The sequence below is a fragment of the Peromyscus eremicus genome, chromosome 9, assembly GCF_949786415.1.
Source record: "Peromyscus eremicus chromosome 9, PerEre_H2_v1, whole genome shotgun sequence".
NCBI classification, from domain to species: Eukaryota; Metazoa; Chordata; class Mammalia; order Rodentia; family Cricetidae; genus Peromyscus; species Peromyscus eremicus.
The window spans coordinates 18,667,075-18,693,512 of record NC_081425.1 but is presented as its reverse complement, the minus strand read 5'-3'; the positions used below and the strand labels follow the sequence as shown (position 1 = coordinate 18,693,512).

At 34.7% G+C, this 26,438-nt stretch overlaps 1 protein-coding gene across 9 annotated transcripts in view; it reads right to left on the bottom strand.

Annotated features, from left to right (window-relative positions):
- The window catches only part of Rbm26 (RNA binding motif protein 26), a 74,014-nt gene that overhangs the window by 11,683 nt on the left and 35,893 nt on the right, over positions 1 to 26,438 (bottom strand). For 4 of the 9 annotated variants that reach the window (XM_059273226.1, XM_059273227.1, XM_059273222.1 and 1 more), the window contains exons 10-20: positions 26,271 to 26,382; positions 25,044 to 25,203; positions 23,730 to 23,894; positions 23,077 to 23,208; positions 21,865 to 21,936; positions 14,922 to 15,047; positions 14,466 to 14,540; positions 12,127 to 12,294; positions 10,437 to 10,541; positions 6,599 to 6,799; positions 3,483 to 3,569 (exon numbers count right to left, since the gene is read on the bottom strand). In XM_059273226.1, coding sequence (XP_059129209.1) covers positions 3,483 to 3,569; positions 6,599 to 6,799; positions 10,437 to 10,541; positions 12,127 to 12,294; positions 14,466 to 14,540; positions 14,922 to 15,047; positions 21,865 to 21,936; positions 23,077 to 23,208; positions 23,730 to 23,894; positions 25,044 to 25,203; positions 26,271 to 26,382 — 1,403 coding nt within the window. The remainder of the gene's footprint in view (positions 1 to 3,482; positions 3,570 to 6,598; positions 6,800 to 10,436; positions 10,542 to 12,126; positions 12,295 to 14,465; positions 14,541 to 14,921; positions 15,048 to 21,864; positions 21,937 to 23,076; positions 23,209 to 23,729; positions 23,895 to 25,043; positions 25,204 to 26,270; positions 26,383 to 26,438) is intronic. The other 5 variants (XM_059273223.1, XM_059273231.1, XM_059273228.1 and 2 more) reach the window with 3 other exon arrangements.

Genomic DNA, 26,438 nt, shown 5'->3' with positions numbered 1-26,438 from the left:
GGTTAACTTTTAACTTTACATAGTTTTAATTTTTTTTTAGCCAGATGGAGAACTCAGTGGTCTCCAAAACACCACTATTACCACTGCTCTTGGTTACTGGAGGTTTTTAAAAACTAGATGTTTTTAATTTTTAATCTTAATGAATTTTGTTAGAAACTTTTAACAATTCAGGCTATATAAATCTGTGAAATAACTCTGAATTTTTTGTTCCCTGAAGATGAAAATTGAATTCAAGAAACCTAGGCTTTTCTTATAAGAAACATTAAGTTTCAATTATTTCCATTGTAGTAAAACCTTTAAGTATTTCAGATAATTTAAAACATGAACAATTCTTTCTGTAACTCATCCATTTTATCTGTCTATCTATCTATCTATCTATCTATCTATCTATCTATCTATCTATCTTGGTTTTTCAAGACTAGGTTTCTGTTTGTTTGTTTACTTATTTGTTTAGTTAGTTTTTTCAAGGCAGGGTTTCTCTGTGTAACCCTGGCTGTCCTTGAACTTGCTCTGCAGATGAAGCTGGCCGCAAATTCACATCTGCCTGCCTCTACCCATCTAGTTCTGGCACTAAAGGCGTGTACCACCACACCCAGCTTCATTTTATATTTTTTAAAATATTCAAATTTTAAGCCACATAGTATAAAAAATTATTACTCATGATATCATTATCCTAAGACTAAGAGACAGCCACCACTATACAAATAATCTGGGACAGAGGACAGTGCTGGTGGAAGTCAGAGGAGGATACGGGATCCCTGGGAGCTAGAGTTACAGGTGTTGTGAGCTGTCTGAGTGCTGGACACTCAATTGGGGTCCTCTGCAAGAGCAATATTAATTTTTAACCACTAAGCCACCTACCTCTCCAGCCCCTCTTTAACATTTTAAACAATGTAGCCTGCTTGGATTTTTCTAACACAATACAATTGTATCATAATCATGGGAACATATTTTTCCCAGAGAGTTTGATTTTTTTTATTATATTTCTAGAAAGTAGTTATTCTTTGATTTGAACAGAAAGCCTTAAATTTTTATTATCAGAACTTATCAGCCTTTTCCTTTGTAAATATCATGCCATTACTTAAAAAGCCCTCGCTGTATTAAGGTAATACTTCATTTACTCAATGTTTTATTTTCTGCTTTTAAACAGCTCTTTTACGATCCTTTAAAATCCATAAATTTGCACAATGCACACACATACACATACCTATTTCTGAATTCCACTTTGTTCTATTTCTTACATCTATTCTAATTTATAATTTATAATGAATTAAATCCATTCTTGACTAATTTATACAATAACTGTCATTAACTGATGTTATTCTTACTTGTGACCTTTAGAAACCTATGGCCAAATGCAGTACCCCATAATCTTTAACAGGTGTCAGTTAATGATAAACTGTGAGCTTTAGCACCGTTTTCATACAGTGTACTAAGAGCCGCAAGAGGTCTGCAAGCACTCACAGAAATTTATATTTTAGAAGGAACTTCACAGACATTTTTAAAATGTTAACAAGTATTGTACAAGTATTTTTACATATACTTTTTTTATAAGATACTCAAGGAAAGTAGTGTAGTAATGCTAATAGGAGTAGGACTAAATATTAAAAAAAGCACAAAACAAGAATAACCCCATCTAAGTGCAAACACAGGTAAAAATCCACTATGTTTTCAAAATCTTCAAATTATCAAGATTCATCCAGAAAAACTGTTTTTGTTTGGTTTGGCTTTTGTTATTGTTGTTGCTTTGAGACAGTTCTGTTATATAGCTCTAGCTAGTTTCAAATTAACTATGATGCCCCTGAATAGTGAGATTAGAAGTATGTGCTACCAAGCCCAGCCTTCAGGGAGAAAACATTTTTTTAAAATAATTCATAGTTAAAAGAAAAATTACTTGGGGTTGGGGATTTAGCTCAGTGGTAGAGCGCTTGCCTAGCAAGCGCAAGGCCCTGGGTTCAGTCCTCAGCTCTGCTTAAAAAAAAAGAAAAGAAGGGGCTGGAGAGATGGCTCAGAGGTTAAGAACACTGGCTGTTCTTCCAGAGGTCCTGAGTTCGATTCCCAGTACCCACATGGTGGCTCACAACCATCTGTAATGAGATCTGGCTCCCTCTTCTGACCTGCAGGAATAAATGTTCTGACACTGTATACATAATAAATAAATAAATCTATTTTTAAAAAAAAAAAAATAAAAAAAATAAAAAAAATAAAAAAAAAGAAAAGAAAAAGAAAAAAAAGAAAAAGTACTCAAATTATTTCAAAGTATAAAAAACATGGAAATTTCTAATTATGTTTTATAAAAAGAAGCATTATTAATATGTGGGAGAAATCCTCCATTTAGAACCAATTTTAATTTTTAAAATCATGGCTAGCTCAGTTCCTAGACTGCCTACCCTACAAGCCAGGCCTAGGGTTTGGTCTCCAGCACAACATAAGCCAGACACAGTGGTACACTGTGGGAATCCCAGCACTCGGGAGATGGAGGAGGACCAAAGACTACAGATCATCCTTAGTTACACAGGGAGCTCAAGACCAGTTTGATGAACTGTCTTAAAACAAGACAGTTTGTTGTCTTGTTTTAGAGACATCAGACATCGATCTCTGTCTCTACAAGCCCATGAACACACATGCAGGTACACCTGCAAATGTGTGATCACACAATGTAAACATGCACACACAGACATAAATTGAAGTTACTTCTGGATTGTCTTTTGAAGACAAAAGGAGCAGGACAGGGGCATGGCGGGGTGCAAGCCTTTAATCCCAGCACTTGGGAGGCAGAGGCAGGTTAATCTCTGTGAGTTCAAGGCCAGCCTGAACAACATAGTGCATTCTAGGATGGCCAGAGCTACACAGCCATAAAGATTCCATTTCAAAAAAAATAAAACAACAACAACAACAAAGACAATTCAAAGCACATAGATTAAGGTAACTATATTACAAGGACTCTAAAAGCTAGAGTCACACATCATCTCTTGGACAAACAGCAGCAGTCTATTCAGGCGCATGCTGAACTAGAGATGTTTCTCTAGAACTCATCCTGCCGGGACCTGGAACTAGTAGGTAAAGGCTAAACAAAAAGGGTGGGCAACAGAATTATACTTTCTCTGCATCTACCTTAGATAACTCTTACCATTCATTCTACCAATATCGACTTTGTTCTGGACCAGACCAAACAGTAAACTGTGGGAAGAGTGGTGGCCCTAACTGTAAAAAGACTTATGACATCTTCAAGTAAACACAATTTTAAATTCAACTTGGTGTCTAATTTATACACACTATATTATATTTATTATACTATACTATATTATATTACATACAGATTTCCTAAGAAAATAAAGACTTTTTGTGAACACAAACTTGCACTTCAAATATTCTACCTTCTGTCAAAGTCGTAACTCAGTAAACCTGAAAAATAATTTATATAAAATCTTAAGGAAAAAATAATCATTTAAATCTGAAGTTTTAATTATTTTAACACTTACAGCTTCTGCTTCTGCTCTTGTCTTGAATGTAATTATCGCATGAAGTGAAGAGTCGTCAATCTGACAATCCTCAATTTCCCCATATTGCTGTAAATTAACAAATTTCCTCAAAACAAGTGTTTTGAAACATCTAAAACCCCCAATAGCATTAGAAGTAATAAGCATAACCCAGAATACATAATCATTCATACAGATTAAGAGACAAATAATTTACTTCATTTAGTCCTATCCTCGATCTCAGCTCTAATCCTATACTTCCCAGAATCAGTGACATTATGCTCTACTTGAGAAATAATGAATAAACAATGGTCAAAGCCTGAGCTTGCTTACCAACCTTCTTTATTACTCCAACCTCAGGACAAGGTAAATTTATTCTTAAATAGCATACTGAATCACCAGAACTATGAAATTCCGGTATCATTTCCAATAAAAGGGAGGAAAAATTCAGAGAATTTAAGCAATTTTTCCAAGCAGTCAAGCAAATTATCAAGATGAAGGTCCAGGCCTTTTGACTGCAAGTTTAACATTAACTGAGCATGGGTTCACTTACTATGCATTCCATTATGGCTACACCATTTAGAATACTTAAATATTAAGCATATTATACTATCACTGACTGGAGTTTGTTGCATTTTCCCACATAAAGGAAGATTTTTTTCTAAACAGCAATTTCAGCAATTTTACCACACAAAGATTAGTTTGCTGTATATTTACATATTCCTCCTACCCCAAATAAAACTACGGACAAACTCCTTAAATACAACTTTTTGTGAACTTTATTTAAACTTGAACAAGTTACTCAATCTCTCCAGGTTTCATTCTCGCCCCCCACCCCCCCGGACATTATCTTGGTGTCAACTTGACTACATCTGGAATTAACTAAAACTGAAGGATGAGGCACACCTGTAAGGTTTTTTTGTTCTCAATTTTTGCTTTTAATTAAATCATTTGTAGTGGGACAACCAACTTCTAATACAGATCTTTGAGGTGGGAAAATACACCTTTAACCCAGGTATTTTGACGTAGGAAAATAAACCTTAAATCTGGACCACATTTTCTGCTGGCAGCCTACATAAAAAATAAGGAAGACGGAAGCTGGCTCTCTGCCTACTTGTTATCACTCTGACTAGCAAGTCCATTCCTTCTCTGGCATTAATGATTTACTTTTGGTGATCAGCTCAGACATGCAGCCTTGTGAACTCATCAACTACTGGATTCCTAGACCTTCCGTTGGTACAGACAACCAGTCTCAGACTAGCTGGACCACAACCTGTAAGCCATTCTAATAATCTAAGAGTCATTCTATAAGTTCTGTTCCTCTAGAGAACACTAACTAAATCAGTAGGGATTCAAAGAATTCCTAAAATTCCCTTTAAGTTTCAGCTATTTTTATTACTATTATTACTGGTTTAACTAGATAAATTTAAAAAGCATTTGCTAACCACAACTGTTCTAATTGTCAATGATCTTTTCTCTCTCTCCCTCTCTTATGCTCAGAGATAAAAAAGCTAAACTTTGAAATGTCTACTCTTGCCTAACAATAGTGTTTTTCATGTGTAAATTACTACTAACTTGCTCAAAATCTCTAAGTTTATGAAACAATTTCCACTCTAAGTGTCTGAATATTTATTTCTCAACGTCTTAGTCTCAGCAAAATACAATTATTACAAACTGGATTATTTCAGCATATTGATTGCTAGTCCCTAATTAGCTCAGTAACTATACACAAGACACTTAAATGATCTGGATCTCCTTTCCTCTGTGGAAGTGGGACACAAAGCAGGGAAGAGCTGAGCTGTATCTCCAAAGCACCTTTCTACTTCTCTTTTTCTTTTTTTCTTTTTCTTTTCCCGGAGCTGAGGACTGAACCCAGGGCCTTGCGCTTGCTAGGCAAGAGCTCTACCACTGAGCTAAAGCCCCTAGTTCTCTTTCTTTAAGCCTCTGAATCCATTAGCACAGTACGCTCCAGACTCCTAAGCTTTGAATATGCATCACTTTAGTTATTTCATAGACACCAAGTGTTTCTTTTCAAACTTCCTTACATTCAGAACGGTAAGCTCGGAATATGAGTGCAAACACAGAGATATAAATTCCTAACAGAAACTTTAGTTCTCAGCTTCAGTCAAACTTTCCTCCACTGATCTTTTCATCACACGCCAGGGTCAAACATGTCCCTCCAAATCACTGAGGTGTGTAAGTGTTTAATAAGCTGTAGTTTATTTCAACTGATCTCTGTCAAACCAATGTATCCAAAAGCTCTGTGAGTAAAGAGCTGACAATTCTTCCTCTCTCTGATGTCATTACCAGACTATTCAGGGTAATACTGATGTTTAGTAACTTCAGTTCTGGATAACACTAAAAACTGAAATAGTTAAGATGAAAGAGTAAGGTGGGTATAATCTCCATTCTGCATAATAGCCTAATGAATCCCAGGAAGTCCAAATAAACAATGGATGAACAGAGGCTAGAATCTCCTTCTCTTTTAAGCCATTCTATCATTAGATAAACTCTCTTAACTTACACCATTGATCTGAATAAGGCAACTTTTAAATCATACATCAAAAATGTATCTTGCTTCAGTTCTAGTCAGCACTATCAAGAGATTAATATTTACTTTCATATTTAAAAATCTAAATGGTCTATATAAAATGCCAATTTTTCTTTAAATTATCAACATAAACCTACTTATAAGGTCTCTCTCTGAAACAGGCTTAAATCACTAACCTTATAGTATTTAAAGGCATATCTAGTTTAAGAATTAGAAGATTTCAGCTGGTTGGTGGTAACCTCACACCTTGAATCCCAGCACTTGAGAGGCAGAGGCAGGAGGATCTCTGAGTCTGAGACCAGGCTGGTCTACAGAGAGAGTTCCAGGATAGCCAGAGCTACACAGTAAAACCCTGTCTGGAGGAAAACAATAAAAAGAATAATAAAATTTCTCCCAAACAAACAAAAAGACCCTGTTTCTATTTTATAACTAATAATAAAAGACTACTACATATTAAGGAAGCCCTACGTATCAATTTCATAGCTTTATCTGTATCAATTTCATAACTTTATCTATTAACCTGAGTAACAATTATTAGTATTATTTTGCTAGGTGATGAAGAAAGTACCGCAAAATGAGGAAGAAGATCTTCTCTATCACTCTCTGTAAATGCAGAAATCTCCAATGCTCTGGGTCGGTGATCTACCACAGCATGTCCAGGCACACCTCGTCCTCGACCTCTACCCCTGCCCCGGCCATGAGATGCACCTCGACCTCTTGTATGAATCCCTCTACCTCGGCCAGATGAAAGAATTCCTCTTTTAGCAGCCTAGAAAAAAAAAAAGATGCAGAGGTTACACATGTGGTAATTAGGCATTTAGGCCTCTAATTTGAAATGCTTAACTCTGTGTTTCTGAGTGTAGAGTTTCAGATTTTGAAATATTTCCATTGGCTTTATTTGTTGAGCAAATTAGAAATACACCTGTATTAAGTCACCCTTCTTTCGCCCAACTAAGTTCATGCTGTAAGCTAACAAGAACAAGACAAGAAGACTGGTAACTCTGGCTCTCTTAGTTCCTTGAAAAGTCTAGTTAACACAGACTGCAGCATGACCTCCATCAATAATAAACACATTTTTACCCTGACCATATACTCTAACCTTTCAAGCTTTATATAATTTTCAAATAAATGCTCCTATTTCATTGTCTGCTGACTCCACTGGTTTAGTATGTTTCCTCAAATGCATTATTTTGATCACACCGTAGAATACAGACTATTAACATTATACCAAACCATTTCTTTCACGTGGATCACTATTACTTCATTACACAAATATTTCATCAACTCCTACGTCGGCAGTCCTTAACCTCAAGTGCAATTACAGGTTGTACAGCTGTCACAGTCATTAAAGTACTTACCATGTAAGCATGAGAATCTAAGTCCAACCCCCAGCACCCTACGTAACAAGGCCATCTGTAGTGGTTCGAAAGAAAATGACTCTCATAGGCTCATAGGGAGTGGCACTATGAGGAGCTGTGGCCTTGTTGGGAGTAGGTGTGGGATTGTTGGAGGAAATGTGTCATTAGGGATGAGCTTTGAGGTCCAAGATGCTCAAGCCAGGCCCAGTGTGTCACTGTGTCTTCCTGCTGTCTGCTGATCCTGATGTAGAACTCTCAGCTACCTCTGCAGCACCATGTCTGCCTGCATGTCACTATGCTTCCCTCCACAATGACAATGAACTAAATCTCTGAACTGGGAGCCAGTCCCAGTTAAATGATTTCCTTTCTAAGAGTTGCTGTGGTTATGGTGTCTCTTCACAGAACCCTAACATCATAGTGTACATATGTAATCTCAGCATCAGGGAGACACAGACAGGCAGAAACCTGGGCTTTCTTGGTGGGCCTAATCAGTGAACTCCAGGCCCAGTGAATTCTTGTCTCAAAAAACAAAAAAAATAAATAAATAAATAAAAATAAACAACAACAACAAAAAAAAAGGACAGTGGAGCTTGGGGAAGACACCCAACATTAACTTTTGGCTTCTAGCCTCTGTACATTCATTAGCACCTGTGCACACATGCAACGTAAACAAATACATAGAAACCACATACACAAGCTCAATTTCTAGACAGGTAAATTACTGAGATAGGTTCTTAAACAGGATTTAGGTTCAGTTTCAAGCACCTACATGGTGCTTGACAGTTCCAGGAGATACAACATCCTCTTCTGGCCTCCGTAGGCACTATCCACGCATGTGACACACATACACACATATATGTAGGCAAACACTCATTCAAAAATAAAGTAAAATAAAATTTGGGAACAACTAATCTAAAATAAGGTAATTAAGTGAATACAGAGGTTGAACAAGGGGTAAAAAGACTCCTTCCATATTTCTAATTTGAGTAACTATAAATACATACTTTAGAAGCAGGACAAGCACAATGATGAACATGCTGATAAGGATATTTGACATCCAACTAAAAACATCAAATTCTGAGTACCAAAAAGTAAACATGTAAAATCAAATAATAATGCCAAATGAAATAAACCAGGCACAGAAAGACAACTACTGTAAGATTTCATTTACACACAGAATCTACAACAGCAATCTCATAGAAACAGAAGAATGGCTATTACCAAGGACTGTCCTGGTATGGAGAATGGGGAAATGTTGGTCAAAATGTACAATGGGATAAATTCTACCATCTATTGTAAAGGATGGTAAGTACAATTGATGATAGCAGATGATACACTTGAAAAGAGCTAGGGAAGAAAATTTTAGATATATTTTCATAAGAATTTGAATATGTGAGGTGATGAATAGATTACTTTGATAACTCATTCCATGCATACATATATTGAAACATCATGTTATATACCATATACAATTCTTAACTAGTCAATGAAAAAAATATTAAAATAAACAATAAACATTAAAGAGGAAAGGTTATTAAGATTAAACATTATCAAAAGTATGCCTTGCAGAGTATTTAATGACACACAGATACTCCCTGAAAACTAAGCTTCAGCAAGCTTATAATTTGGAGATTCAAACTAAAAGACTCCAAGAAATCCTATAGTGAAACAGCATATCCAATATGACCTTTTCAAAATGTATTTGATCTCCAATCTTTGCTCACAAGTCTCTATTAACAATAACAGAATTACTATGATGAGCACATTCTGGCATCTACTATAGTACTGCATATATGAACATTACTGAAAAAAACAAAGCTGAGTCATCATAAAAGACCAGAAAACATCATTTAACCTTTGGCTAAATTACAACAAGCAAAACATGGAACAGTAAATTTTTGTCCTATTTATTTATTAAAATCATGTCAGAAATTCACAATGATATTTTGCTTTATACATCACTAATGGCATGAAATATTCACATAAAAAAAATTTAAAATTAATATAAGAAATCTATTGTTTAGGATAGAACATATAGGCAAACCAGATCATGTTTCAAGGGAATGCAAGTATATACATGTTTAGGACATTTCATAGCTTTTTCTAACTCTTGGGTAAGACATAGCCTAGGACATGTCTAGTAGATGCCAAAACTTAAGTCTTTAATACTTGCAAAGCACTAAAGAGTTCTACTGCATTATAAGGCGAGAAAAAAAATCAGCGTCAACAAACTTTTAAGAAAGTATACTCAAATTAATCAAAATAATCTAAAATGTTAAAAAACAAAAACACCTTACATTGTGTCAAGCAATGGTGAATATAGACATTAATATAGTTCCGTATTTTGTGATATAATGATAATTTTTAAACATTTTTAGTAACTATTAAGCATCCATGTTTTATAATAGAGATCAATTTCACTAGGAGCTTCTCATACAACCATGTAACTAAATTATAAGGTAGTTTATTTTCTCTTTTAAAACACCCACAGCACCATCTATAGGCAAAACTTTAAAAAGCATGCACTTAAACATTTAGAACTCTAAGTCTGTTCTTTAGCAATTCAACACAATATGCCTGTATGACTTCACACATATAAAGACTATTTCCATAAAAATATCTAAAAAGCCTTTAACTGTATTTAATCTTAAGAAGCAAAAGAGAACAAAAACAAAAAAGAACTAAAATTTACTAGAAATGGAGACACCAGGGTGTAGAGGGAGAAGCAGTAGGCTTTTCAGGACAGCAAGATGTCTCAGAGGGTCAAAGCACTGAGTTCAAGGCCGTTACACAACCTACAAATGTCCTCTGACATCCATATGCAAATGAATAACTAACAAGCAAATGTAAAATTGTTTTTTTTTTAAATTTTCTCTAGTAGTTTTGTAAAATCAATTAGTCTCTTTCCTCGCACCTATCCCAACATACTCACACACACAAAACCACACATGATAGTAATTGTTAACAAGACCCAAAAAACCATTTTCATGTTAACCATGATTGTATCTGCTCCTTTCAAGTGAACTGTGTAGCTGTAATAAAACCTACCTCCAGCTGTAATTCTGTATACTTTCTCCTAAGTTCAGTGACTTCTTCTCCAGCCTGCATCTTCTTATATAAATCCAATTCCGTGTCAAGCAATTCTTTCTGCATCTGAAAAAGTCATTAATGTTTCAAATAACTACTACTATTCTGAACTTCTATAAAATTTTTATAAGATATTTTTCTCATATTCACTTACATCATTTTTTTTTCTGTTGTTTTTGGCAGGGGCTAGTTACACAGTCAAGATTCTCCTGTGTTGGCCTCACAAATGTCAGGGCTAAAGGTATGTGTCACCATGTGAACCAACATTTCTTATCTAGTATGTGATATACTACTATAGTAAAAGTATCCTAATTCTTATTCTCATTGATTTCCCTAAAATTCTTGTCTATACCACAGCCAAGGTATGATTTCTACGAACTAATAATGTAGTAAGTTCTAGGGAAAAAAAGGGCTAACAAGCAATATGTAGTGTTAATAGGTCTTTATGAAGTAAACACATATCTTAGATTTGAGGATAAAATACAAACTAATAATGAAGGTTACAAACAAGGAGTGGTGCATAGTGTATCAGGGGTGAGGTGGGAGAGAAGTCTCTTATGTGTATCTTTTTATGTACTTCTGTACCATGTTGATAATAGTTACTTTAAAAAAAAAAACTTAAACCAGTAAAAACCAGAAAAACTGAAAAGTAACAGAAATCGACCTAACTATCTAATTAGCAGCATTTACAAAAAGAACTAAAAGAAAACCAACATCACAGTCTGACCTAATCTTTAATGGCAATTAGTTTGTAAAGAATACAAATAAAATATGAATCCAACTTAATTGTTGAAATCAGTACTGAAGCAATTTTGGAACTATTCTGAATGGATTGTAGGTCTATTTGAATGAATAAACTGATGTTATGAGACCAAGTTGTCATTATCGAAATTGGCAGTAGAATATGAATTTTAAAAAAGAATAAGCATGTGATTTTAGATGAAAATTAGAACTATCGATGTGGTTACACACGCACACATACACGAAGTATAAATACTGTACCACCTGTATTTTATCATTTGTTATCATTGAAAAACATCTTGCTCATTTGTTTGGATCATTCAGAATAGTATACCTCATTTTTTCCCTTTGCAAATTCTCCAGACAGTGATACTAGGTTACTTCCTGTCATTAACCTTTATATCACTAACTAGTTACAATACATAGCTCAAACTTCTTAACCATACAATCAAGTACCCATAGCACTTTGTCCCAAACAACCCTTCCAAAATTATCCACAATTATTTTCTAATAGCAGATTTCACAAGTGTTAGAAGTAGGAGAGTTATGAATAGTCAGATTCTGAACAAAGTATATAGCCAAAAAAAAAAAAAAAAAAACCCTTAAAAATAGTGTTTGATCTTTTTATTTTAAAGCTCTCTTTTTCTAAAGACTATTTGTATTTATTAGGTAGGGATGTTTTGCTTGCACCATGTATCTGTGCACTATGTGCATTCAGTGCACTTGTGGCCCAAAAGAAGGCGTGAGATCCTCTGGAACTGGAGTTACAGACAACTGTTAGCTGCCAAGTGAGTGAGTTGAATGTGGGTCCTCCAGGAGAGAAACAAGTACACTTAACCACTACGCCATCTCTCCAGACCCATGCTTGACAGTCTTAATAAGTAGTCATATGGATAACAAAACAGAATACCTGAGTCTTCGTTTTTATACTTTTTGGAAGGCAGCGTCCAGGAGATGTAGCTTTGACCTCATCTTTCAACTTGGTAATATTTTTTGTCAAAACCTCTAATGTTTTCATTATTTCTGCTTTATCTTCAGACTTCATTGTTTTGTTTTTCTCCAGTTTTGAAATAAGCATCTGGCAAATTTTAAAACAGAAGTGTAAGAGACTTACTCCTACTACTTGTAACCAAACAAATAGAGCAAAACAGTTAAAACAAATACTATTTTTAGTTGACTGTTCATGACAAAGCTGACAGTCTAAGTGTATAAAGATAGAAGAGCAGACTTGGTTGCAAACAGTAGCGTAATTACAACCAGTTTACTTTGCAAAGAACTTTACTATTAGTTGGCTCTCTTAGAACACAAGATTTGAACAAGATAAGGGAGGTGGGAGATCACATGGAATTATGTTCTCTGAGTTAAGATGGCTTCAGTTTTCTATATAAAGCATTGTGATTCACTTCAATGAAGTATATCCAAAATAAGAAAAGGTTGTATTTCTAATCTTAATGTAAGTTTTTCAGACAGTCTTAATTTGTAGCCTACGCTGGCCTCAAACTAAGCAATTTGATAACCTCAGCCTCTCCAGGGGCCAAGTTTACAGTAATGCACCACTGTGCACCAACAAAACATTGTTTCTGTAATTTTACATTTTTCTACTACTAACATTCATTACAGAACACATCAAGAACTAATTTCTAATTAAATATCATGAATTAGAGCAATCTGCCCCCAAAAATGTCATCCAAGAAATACCAGCCACATTAAGTAAGTTTGTTTTTGTTGTTGTTTTGTTTTTTGTTTTTCGAGACAGGGTTTCTCTGTGTAGCTTTGCGCCTTTTCCTGGAACTCACTTGGTAGCCCAGGCTGGCCTCGAACTCACAGAGATCCACCTGGCTCTGCCTCCTGAGTGCTGGGATTAAAGGCGTGTGCCACCACCGCCCAGCACATTAAGTAAGTTTTAAAGATTTACTTTATAATTGATGTGTGTGCCTGTGCCATATGCGTGCAGATGCCCATGAAGGCCAGAAAAGAGGGTGTGGTATCTTGCAGCTAGAGTTACATGCAATTATGAGCCACCTGATACTGGTGTAGGAACCCAAACTTGGTCCTCTGGAATAGTAGTAGTAAATACTCTTAACCACTGAGCCATCTCTCCATGTCCACATATAATTTGATTGTTTTATCAATCACATTAAAAAGATAAAAAGGGGGGGCTGGAGAGATGGCTCAGAGGTTAAGAGCACTGACTGCTCTTCCAAAGGTCCTGAGTTCAATTCCCAGCAACCACATGGTGGCTCACAGCCATCTGTAATGAGATCTGGTGCCCTCTTCTGGCCTGCAGGGATCTGTGCAGACAGAACACTGTATACATAATAAATAAATAAATCTTTAAAAAAAAAAGATAAAAAGGGAAAAAGTCAAATTAATTCATTAATTTAGCCTAGTGTATCAAAATTCACATTTCAACAACAAAAAAAAATTCTGAGATTTTTTTTTTTTTCCCTTCATAATATGCTGTGGGATAATGCTTTGTACACTGGTTTAATAAAACGCTGATTGGCCATTAGCCAGGCAGGAAGTATAAGCGGGATAAGCAGACAAGGAGAATTCTGGGAAAAGGAAGGCTGAGTGAGGAGATGCCAGCCCGCTGTCCAGGGAGCAGCATGTAATGGCACACAGGTAAAGCCACGGAACACGTGGCGATATATAGATTAACAGAAATGGGCTGAGTTTAAGTGTAAGAGCTAGTCAGTAGTTAGCCTGAGCTAATGTCCAAACAGTTAAAAATAATATTAAATCTGTGTTAATAAGCAGGCCACAGGACTGCAGGGCCCAGCCAGGACTGGAGAAACTTCTAACTACAACATTACATCTTTGAAATTTGGTATGTAATTATCATTTTCACCTCAATTTAAACTAGACAAATTCTATCAGTAAGATGTAGCTTTTGACTATTCTATTGTATAACACAGGAGTAGAGGATCCCAAACTAGTGAAGAACTTATCAACAATGAGAAAAAGATTTCATTTCATTATTCGCTGACCAAACTATTATATAGTAATAGAGCCAAATGAACTTATTTTTCAATTCATGTTGATAACCAGTTCCATATAAACTACATCCACACTTCATAAGTTTCTTTAACCTCAATGCTAATAAATTAATATATAACAATGACACACTAAGTTTTTCACTTTTACCACTACCAAGTACAGTAAATCTGCTTTTCACTATGAATTAAATAGGTTAAATTAGTAAAAATAAGAACATTGGTAATTTTGCCAAATACTTTACTGTTTTACCTTCTGTGTTTCAATATGCTTTTCTAAAATTTCCTGCTTCCTTTTTCTTACATCCTGCTGAAGTTTCAGTGCCTCCTAAAAGAATCAAAATATCATTTGAGTGATATCTAAAGATATCTAAAAATAGATAAAGCAATACAAGAGAAGAACGAAAGTTTTAAATGAAGAAGTATGGCAACAAAAGCAATACACTAAGTTTCTATCTGTAAAGCTTAGAATATGTATGCTGTGAACAACCAAACACAAGAAACTTCCCTTCACAGAAAAAGGGGGTGGGGGAGAGTATTTATCGCTACACACAGATCAATCCATCTAGTCTTACCTTGGGGTAAGTGCCTTAACACACACACACACACACACACACACACACACACACACACACACACACACACACACACCCTGATTGTAAGGGTCTTCTTGTGTGCAGATTTTATATGCTATACCACCTCTGCTTACCTGTTTCTTTTTCTGTGCTTCATTATTATCAACTGCAGGGGTAGAAACTAGTAAGGTTTTTTGTGCAGCCTTCAAAGCAGCTGGATTATACACCGTTTTTGTAAGGCCAGTAGATGTAGACAACACCTACCAACACAAATTCAATTTCTTAAGAAAAAGTGTCATCATTCATAATTTCTTAAGTCTTGCTTTCTCAGAAATTCAAACTTTAAAGCATTTCTGCCTAAAACTAGCATGTTGAACTAATTGTATTATATAGTTACAATAACTAAATCACATTTTATGACTTGAATGATATGACTGATAATAAGCACTAAAACAAACAAAAAATTCCTGGTGACTTAATATCTATAACAAAAAAGCAAAGTCGAACATGTAAACCATGAAATCAAAGAGGAAAAAAAGACTGCTATTACTGTATTTCTCAGAAAATACTTGTGAATATAATGAAGCAAAAAAACCCCAGAAAAAAAACAAAAGCACAAGAGAAAAACTGAATGTCATCCTACAAACACTTTAGTATGATCACTATAACTTATTGTTCCAAAATAAATGCAGCAATCATTCCCCATTCCCTGTAGGCCACATTCTTCCTGCTTGGAGTGATCTTAATCTCTTAAGCCAAGTTCAGATGCAGTACAAGCCAAAGCACTAATCATTTTTCTTTTCTGTCCAATACTTACAGATTTTTATTCCTTAAGCCATGATATAAAAATACTATTAAATATTGTTAGGTAACATCAACTATTTAATAAAAACAAACAAAACCTGATAGTGATGTCTTCCTTCCTATCTACACTGCAAGGCCCTTGAAACAAAAACCTAGTCTTTCTCTTCTTTGCGATTCTTGAATATAAGTCTTATTAACACAGAATTATGTGACTTTGGTTAAAGTAAACTTGAGAGGTGGGGTAATCTCAGTGTGCTCATCTATAAAACTGGGAGGTTCATCTTGATAGTATCTAAAATACAAACTCAAGCAAACAGTATTTCTTCACTTGGTTTATCACTATACTGTTAGTATCTAAAACAGTACAATCACACATAATAAATAATAATAATAATAATAATAATAATAATAATAATAATAAATCTTTTCACACCAAATTAAACAAATGAGTATAGATTGAATACCCTTTAAAACACAAGGTTTAATTTTTTTTAAAAAGGGGAGGGCAGTTCTGACAGGCAACTTATTTCCTTCACTAAGTTCCATGAGGTGATGGGTTCTTAGAAAAGATAGTATCAACATATTCTATAAAATCTAAACTAGTAACCAAACACCATGGTTTTCCAGAGAAAATGTTATTGCTTCTATTGCCTTAAGCGTTCCTGGGCTAGAACATGATACAAAAGATGCGAAAGTATAAATGAGAAATATTACCCTAATTTTTAACTATGTTAACATCCAGTATAGCATAAATACAGCAATCTGGAGACCACTTTCTAATCTTCCATCATGAAATTAGAGGAAAAAAACATGGGCAACTCATTACTCTTCCAAGCACCTATGAATGTCTCAAAATCTAAATGAAATAAAAACTGTCACTATTCTACCTACAGAGAGCACACCTGATGTTTAAAAGGTAAAAGAAAATAAATACATATATCAAAATTTCATGTGTAACTTTCTTCAAGATTAAAGACTGTCACATACCACTAATAAACATGAAGCAGTAACTATGAAGTACCTGCATTCATTAGAATACAAAATACAGATTTAGTTTATAGTCTAACTTTAGTGACTATTGTGAGTAATTCTGGAGAATTTCTTTGATGCTAGTTTACCATGTAACAAATGCCAAACTAAATGATTATACAAAGGAGAGAAAACTTATGAGAAACATAAAACAGTCTCACTGTTTTAAGTATATATTTTAAGTACTTTAAATATAATGTTTCTTCATATGAATTCCCTAACAAGTTAAACAGCTATGAGTAGAAAAAATTTTCCACACTCAAATAACTTGGAAATGTGAGTATCACAACTATATTTTCTAGTATCATACACACACACACACACACACACGCACATGCACACGCACACACACACACACACACACACACACACACACACACACACATATATATATATATATATATATATATATATATAAATAATAAAATAATCTGTTTAACCATTAGCATTTTTCTCACTACAAGGGTAAGGAACATAGCTTTTAAAACCATCTTAGTATTTCATATCAGACTTAGGTGTGCTGGCTCAAAGTTTGTATCTGATGAGAATAGACCACTTCTTTGTTTCTACAAGCTGTCTTATAACCACATCCATATTCCTATCCAGCGATTTCCTTCTGCAAAAATAGGATATATGATAAACTGTTCCACAAAACCGCAATCTCAAGGACTCCTATTTAAAATTAAACAATAAAAAAAAACAGCAAAGAGCTTACATTTATAACTTTATTTTCAACAATGGTGAAACATGGTCCAAAGGTGCCAAGACGTAAGATTAAAATGCCTTGGATATAATGAACTGTAGGACTACAAATATTGCTTTTTATTTGAATCTATTTAGTTCTAGAGTTCAGGTACTAGAATAGTAAAGAATATCCACATTTTTCAAGATAAATGTATCCAGACCTGGTGGCAAATGCTTGTAAATCCAGCACTTGGGAGCTGGAAGCACAATAAAAGCCAGCCTTAGAACTACATATGAAATTGAAGGCTTCCAGTACAGTACTACCATGCTCAAAGCCCTGGGTTCGACCTCTAGCACTATCAATAAAGAAATTAATAAATACATCTAAAATGCGAACAGTGAAGAAAGCCGACAAATCCAACAGACAAGACTAAGTTACAATTCCTAAGAATACAAACCACGGCCTTTACAAGTAAACACAATATGTTTATTTTCCAATTTTTTTTCATGTATTGTAATTTTATATGGTGACATAATACTAGCTTAACTAGTGATGATCTTACTACAATGTAATCACCCGTCTCAACTGCTTGAAAGTTTATTTTGGATTTTCTACACAAATAATAATTATGTCACCTATATATAAACAGTTTTATTTCCTCCTTTCAAATCCTTACAATGGTTTATTTCATTTTATAACTTTACTATATTGGTTAAACCCTACAGAAAAAACTGAAAGTGATTAGAGTGGACATCTTTGTCTCATTCCTGAACTTGACAGATGGGGGACAGTCAATATGTTTCGCCATTAAGTTTAATGTTAGTTCTGGTGGGTGGGGTGCAAACATTCTTCATCAAGGTAGGAAGTCTCTGTCTATTCCTACTTTGCAAGAGTGTTAAATATTTCACCAAATGTTCTTCTCCCAAGAAGTCATGCAAGGTTTTCATTTTTCCCTTACAATGCTAATATGGTCAATTAAACACATTTCCTGATGTTAAATCATCTTGAGTTTCTTGACTAAATCTTTCCTGACCATGACATAGTATGTACTTTACATACACTGGAAATTACTAATATTTTATTTGGACTATTTATGCCTATGTTAGCCTGTAATTTTCCTTTCTTATAATATACTTCGCCAGGTTTTGGTAGCAAATATAAACCCAGAAGATGAGTTAAAAGGTCTATAATTTGCTATGCTTTTATTAATATCTCCTGACCAAGAAAAAAATTAATTCTCCAAACTGTTAAGAGGTTATACTCCAATGATACATTTTTCTTTCTTTTTCATTTAGATTTATTTTATATGTATTAGTGCTTTGCCTGTATGTTACATATATGCACCATGTGCATGTCTGGTGTCCAAGAAGATCAGAAGAGGGAACTGGATCCCCTGGACCTTTTGAAGTTAGGATGGTTGTAAACTACCATGTGGGTTCTGAGAAACGAACCTGGGACCTCTACAAGAGCAACAAGTACTCTCAATGGCTGAGACATTTCTCTAGTTCTCACATCTCTATTTCTTATGTATAACATTCCCATCCATACCTAGTATTAGTAAGTGTAAAAACCAAACATTTTCTTGCTAAGGATGGGAGGAAAAGACTATTCTGTAAAAAAAAAAATTATTTACTATTTAGGATTATTTAAGTCATCTAAGCTTCATTTTTAAAATAACTAATGCTCAAACTGAAATTTAACAGAAAAGGATGCAGATATGTTAAAGTAGCTCTAGCAGGTATTATATTTTTAAAGCAGAAAAGAGAAACAGCTTAATTTTAAAAGTATCTGGGGCACTGAGGAAGATTAATATGCTCAATGTTTTTGATTAAGTATATATCTAGTCAGTAAAACAGAATGTTTATTTACAATACTATTTAACAGCACATAGATAATGCATTCTACAACACTGGCCAAGTGAAGAATGCTGGTGAGAAGAACAAGATTTAAAGTTTCATTTATAAAGTATTTTGAAGATTCTTCTCAACAATATTAGGTACTTCTTAAGAACTTGCCTTAACCAATAGTAACAAATTTTGTCTGCCATGCATAATACATTGTGTGTATGTGTGTATCTCTTGTAAAATGGTTCAACTGAACTAATACTTGCACTGCCTCATATTTTGGTTGAAAGAACACTTAAAGCCATGGTTATTAACTGAGGTCACCTTGTTGTACTATGTTCTGAAATCATTTTACAACCATTAGCCATTATCTTCCTAACTTCCTTGCCCTGGAGCCCTAGTAACCATCATTTACTCTGCTCCACGAGTTCGAATTTTAATCTTCCATATATGATAAAGGAATTAATGATCTTACAGAGAAACATTTTAAACAAACATCAAAGAAAAACTATTTACAATCCATAATCAATTTTGCTAAAAGAAAAACTATTTACAATCCATAATCAATTTTGCTAAAAACTCTAGATCCCAGTAAGTACAGCCAATCTTTTAAATAAGTCAAATTTTCCTGTAATAAATAACCCAAGAAAGTCTTCACAGAGGACAATGTACTAAAAAATTAAGATAACAAATAATGAGAAAAGCTTCCTGTATTCTACCAATCTTTGGATTTATATTAGCAAAACTGTACATCAAATCAAAATTTAAAATCAAAAGGCTATGAGCATCTCTATTTTATAGTCAAGAGAACTTGTTTAACGTCATTTCCAATGGCTAAATGAAAAACTGAAGTGTCTATATGAAATGTAGCTCAATTATATCACACAACTTCCCATTTAAAAAAATTCCAAATACAAATGTTAACTTTCATTATGAAAACAGGATAATATATATCTCAGATTTAAAAAATACATTAAGCCAGGTGGTGGTGGTACACGCCTTTAATCCAAGCACTCGGGAGACAAAGGCAGGTGGATCTCTGAGTTTGAGGCCAGCATGGTCTACAGAATGAGTTCCAGGACATCCAGGACTACACAGAGAAACCCTGTCTCGAAAATACCCAAAATAAAAAAATTTAAAATAAAATTTGAAAATAAACATCCTATGACGAATTTAGTATCTAAAGCTGGTATATAGATACCAGGACATTTGAATGGCAGGGTAAATGCACTCCAGGAGAAGAACCACAAAGAAGCTAGAAGTAGACTGAGGCAGAGCAACATTAACAAAGAGAAAAAGGGTGAGCTAGAAAAGAAACTGGATGAGAACAAGACAGAAACCTTGGGCTGGAGGACACAAGACAACACACAGAAAGTTCCCGCATGGCAGATAACATATACTGCACAGCAAAAATAAGAAAGAACACTACTAGGGAGACTTGGGGGTGGGGTGGGCTATGAACTGCGAACTAAACAAAGTAATTGTAGCCAATACATTCAAATTTTCTATAATAAATAAACATTGGAATAGTACTGACAGAATGGCAACAAAGTAAAATTTAAAGAGGAGAAGGGCAAGACACCAGCTAAGAAAAGGCACCCAAAGCCAGAAAACTGAAGGCAGTAGAGAAAAAGTAGTAGACTATAAATACACGTACTGTGCCCTTAAGGCTTTAAGACTATACTACTTAGACAACCATTTCTAGAAGTAAGGACTAGAAATTAAAATGAACTTCTATATGGAAAATAATTCACTTTTGGCACTGACATGCCCAAGAGGAAAGTCTGATGCAGACTGATTTTCAAACTTCTAGAAATGCCAAAGTTTACCAAAATAAATAAACAAAACAGTATTCTAAGAACAAACGGATGGCAGGTCAGCTAGATGCTTGATTCATTTTACCATGAACTTCCTCTGTAATCTCCAGACTAGAAAGAACATGGACTATAAATCAGAGAAACACACATTTTGTGGGACTTTGCTATACGTAGTCTTATATCATTCAATTCTAATATCCTATAGTTTCATATATTTCAAACAAAACAATGTTATCAGGGCAGTCCCTAATCCCGCAACATGAAAACAATATACATGAAAACAACATTCAGAAGAAAGATCCATAAACAGCCTTAACAATCTGTATTTACCCTCTTATTTAAAAAAAGGGGGGGAGGAGAAAAAGTGTACTGTAAAGCCTTATATAAATAACTGTCAGCAATAACTTTAAACTGCCAAAAATAAAATAATTGTCATCCTTCCCACTTACAGACTACTTAATAAATAGTAAGTAAGGCAAGACACATATTACCATCACCAGCCTACCAATAAGTAAAGATTCAGAAACGTTAAATGCACTGCCAATTATCATGCAGTTAGTAAACAAAGAGCTGGGGATCAAATTCTGATAACATTCCTAGCTCATGACCTTTTCTATTACACTACCAGAGTTTTCAAACTAAAATGCACAATGTCTCTTTAGAAAATAAACATAAAAGAAAACAAAGAATGGAGCACACAGAAGTAAGAGAAGCGAGTATTAAAATGTGATGTAAAAAAAGGAGGTAGCTAGGGTAATTTTTTTTCCAGCAAGTAAGAATAAGAGCTACCAATACTATTAAGAAGCAGGAGTTTGGAGCTATGAAAAAAAATTACAAATGAAGATGCCATCTGGCAAACATTTATGAAGCCAAGACAAACACATCATGCTATTCTTACCTTTTCAGTTGCTGAAACAGATGGCTTTGATACAAAACCCAACCTGTCCTTCACAGATAACTTAGTTACATTCTAAAAAGATTAAAACGGACATATTCAGTGTTTCCCCAAACATATATTAAGTCTGTTGGGATTTTGAACATCCTGATTCTACTAATATATACTGAGTTTGTGCATAACAATACTAGCCACAGAAACTTGGGCCTTAAAAAAATGGGAGAGAGAAACAAGGAGAAATTAGAGAAAGGGGAAAGGAAAAGAAAGGACAAGGAGGAAGTATGTGTTGATAACCAAAAACAGTCTTTAATATTAACCATAAAAAATTACAATGTATAGTCTGTCCTCAAGTAGTTAGCTCCTAAAGTCCCTTCCTGGAAGTGTACATTAACATGCATAAAGTCTGCAAATTTTAAAATAGATTTGAACATTTAAAGTATAAGCCTGCTTCATAAGCTTAAAAATAAGTGTCATTCATTCCTAAAATGTTTATAATTAAACACACTATGTTTAGTGATTACTTAGATATAATTTAAAAGTAACAGTTCATCAATCTGCATTGTGAACCTTCATATAGAATCTCATTATCTTACTCTATGGCACCTATTAGTTAGTAGGACACTACATCTGAACCCAATTTGGTATGGCACATCTTGAAACAGCTGGAGAAAAAGGAAAGTAAATTTCTGAGACTGAGAGTGGAGAAACAAGAAACTGCCACTCAAATATGGAATTGGGAAAGAAACAACATGGAGAAGAGAATTCCAGTCAGCAGTAAGTGATGCAAAGTTCTAAGCAGAGCAAGTAAGTTCTTAAAACAATATATCATCAAATACATGTAACCTGATGGCTTAAGTCTTCCCTTCTCAAATGTTTTCTGTTCACTCTACTGCATAATTATCAGGAGATAGAACTCTAAGTAAAAAGATAATAGAAAAAGTAAGATTTAGTATACTGAAATTCACTCTCAGGAAAATTTGTTTAAATACATCTCCACAAAGTGAAAAAGAGGCCTTTCTCTTAAGTATTAACTAGAAAAAAGAATTTAAGATTAAACTCTCTAGCAGAAGATAGTGAAAATGTTATGGTAAAACTTATAAATACCTATTTCTGTGTAGAACATACATACATCGTTTACTCCAATTCTAGTCACCAAGGAAAATTAATAGACTAAGCACCTACTTGGCAGACCTGTTGATAAAACCTTCTATTTACCTGGGGAAGCTCGGAAGTAGCACTCTGGGCTTCTGCCGGTTCAACAGTACTTGAAGGTACAGGACCCAACCGCTCTTTGACGGACTGTTTCACAACAGGTAAAATAGGCTGCTGGACTAACGGCTGTAGTACCTCAGAACAAGAGGAACAAGTCAAACAAGCCAGTTAGTAAAGGAAGAGAAAATCCAAGCAGGGTGATTTTGTACTCATGCACCCATATAAAGAAAGTTTAAAATGTAGCTTATAATCAAATTCAACTATCTTTCAATTCTTCTCAATGTGTATTAATTTTCTTCATAAGAAATGAATATAAAAGTACACAAAAATAATTAAATCATCCAGACTATTCTATAATATCTGGGGGGGGCGGGGGAGTGGAAGGAAGAGAAAGAAAAAGAATTCCAAAGATGACTGTGTAGTTTAGACTTATAAAATATATAGCCATCACTTAAGGAGTGATTACTTCCCAGGAACTCTTCTAGATGCTTTACACACACCATCTTCTACTTCTCTAACGAAAGAATAGTTTGGAGAAGTTAACTTTCTCAAGTCTCTGAAGTAGTAAAGCCAAGTGTCACATGAGTCAAAAGCCTCTGCTTAGGCACTGTTAAGACCCAAGAAAACAGTAGCCTTCACACAAATTTCTCTCTTACCTTTGGTGAAGTGGTCTGTAACTGCTGAGTAGTTCCTTCTCTGTGCCAGTAAACCTTAATAAAGCGGTTATTTAATACTGCTTCTGTACTTGAGATTGCTTTCTTTGCTTCTTCATATGTTGCAAATTGGATAAGTGCACCTTCAGGATCACCATTATAGGCAACCTAAGATTTAACATAATGAGGACAATTTACTTCTAAAGGAATATATGGCTTTAGACAGTCAATGTCTCAAGATGTGAAATGTGGGACCGTCCAAGTAAGAGCTTATCATCACAGCTCCGTACACCTATGCTATCTATACAGCACACCAACTTTGTCACTCTCACAGTTATTCCAAAGAGCACGAGAAAGTTCTTTGTTTTTATTTGTTTATTTACTTGTTTATTTAAGGGAGCAAGAGAAAAGCTTATTTTGGGGCCAGATCTGAGTAACCATGACCTGGAAAGACAGATTTAGATGTCAATATGGAAACAGTTTCATAGATTTTTTTAGTTTTAAAGAACAAAGACAGGTCAAAGCAAGTTATTAGTGCCAACAGTTCTGGTAAATGGTGTGAATCTTTGAAGAAGTGAGGACAGTGGTATGTCATCAGATCATACAGAGGAGCTGCCCTTACAAGCTGTGCTGCATAGTTTGATGTCAACTTTGACACATGCTAAAATCATCTCAGAGGAAGGAATTAAGAAATTAAGAAATGCCTCCATAGGCTGTGCGCAAGCCTGTAGGGCATTTTCTTAAACCAGTGACTGGTGGGGGAGGGCCCAGGTCACTGTGGGTGGGGCCCTCCGTGGGCTGGTGGTCCGAGTTCTATATGAAAGCAGGCTGAGCCAGCCAGTAAGAGACATTCCTCTATGGCCTCTGCAACAAGCTGCTGCTTACAAGTTCCTGCCCTGCTTGAGTTCTCATCCTGACCTCCTTTGATGACAAAGGGTGATGTGGAAGCATAAGCTGAATAAACTGTTTCCTCCCCAAGATGCTTTGGTCATGGTGTTTCATCACGGCAACAGTAATCTTAACAAAGACACAAGCTCTCAGGGATCCTTGAGCTCTCACAAGGGAAAGCTGTGTAGGAGTGAGTCTGAGCACTGAATCCCTCTGACCCACCTCTATCTATGCCTCATCAGAGACCAAACCAACAGCATCACTTCATCTTACAATAATATCTCCTTTCTTTATTAAGTTAGCCCTCTTCAGGTATTTTATTATAGTGACAGATAAGATCATTTGAACCAATTTTCTAAATTTCTCTATAAAAATTTTCTTAAATTCTTTAAATAATTACTGACAATAATATAACTCAACATCTCTTACCTGTAAGTTAACCAACGTTCCAAATCGACTAAAATGTTCATTAAGTTTGCTGATATTATTTAATTCTGGAGGAACTTTCCTAAGTTCAAGTTTAGTATTTTCGTTTCCAAACTGAACCTTCTTCTGGAAACCGGGGCTGTTTGTCCTATTAAAATTTGGTCTGTAAGCAAAAATCAAGTGGATCAATGTTTATAAATGCTGACTCCCAACTACTAGAAAGGAATAAATTTTTACAAGTAAAATAGATGTTCTCAATCAATTTTTCTCCAAAACAGGAAGTACTAGTTGATAAGGAAATTTTAAGTTTTCTTTTAAGCAACAGTTTCCAAATTAGTGGTGTTGGTATCTTTTATGGAAGTCATCTGAGAAGGTTCACCATACCCCTTTTAATTTTGTTAAATTATTTTTACCAAAAAAGATACTACTACCTACATTAGTCAAAATATTTATACAAATCTTTTTCTACTCTGCAAATTAGCTTACTGAAAGGTATGTCATTTTAAGACTTCTTTAATTTTAATTTTTGATATAAAGATGACACCTCGACCTGTTTCCAGTTTAAGAAAAAATAAAATTATTGGAAATATACATGACACTTTTGCCATATGAAAAAATAGTGTCTGTGATCCAATGAAACTACCCTTTCCCTTTTACCTTAAATCACAGATTTAATCACAAAACCAGATCTAAAAACTACTCCTTCTGAACTATTAAGTGTGGCCCTAATCTCCCTTCATGAATGAAAATGTATAAATGTAATGTCACATCCTCCAATATTCTGGCTTTCTAACTCTCTTCTAAGTTCTTTCCTGATCTACTCAGTGCCTCGTCAGACTCTCCACCCCCCAAAAGCCCTTTGCAGATCTTAAAAATGCCTACATGCTGAAGTCTCCACCCAGATCTTCTACATCCTTTCTCCTATGATGCTGGGCTCATAACTATCCTGTGCACAGCTTCTACTCAATAATACATCTAACATGTATAAGGGGTTATTTCTTTTTTTAGGTGAAAGAGGAAACAGTAAAAAATGTGTCCTACATTATCACACCACTTTTCTAAGAAAATAGCTTTTTAGTCCCAAACCAAACTCATAAACTTCTAGAAAACAACCAAAATTGTAGCTGAGGACAGCCTATGAATCAGTATAACTTAATTTTTTTAAGAGAAAATATTACATGGTCATAATAATAATGTACAACCAAAATTTTCAATATTCTGTCAGCTTACTTGTCAAACCATGTCTTCTTTGTAGAAACTCCGGGTTCCCCAGACCCAATGGTTCTTTTCCTTGATTCTGAATCCACTACTATCCTCATGCTGCTTTTATTAGGAGGCTTTTCTGTGTCAAAACAAAAGAAAGTAGACCTTAATAGTTTTTTGTTTATCTCAGCTACT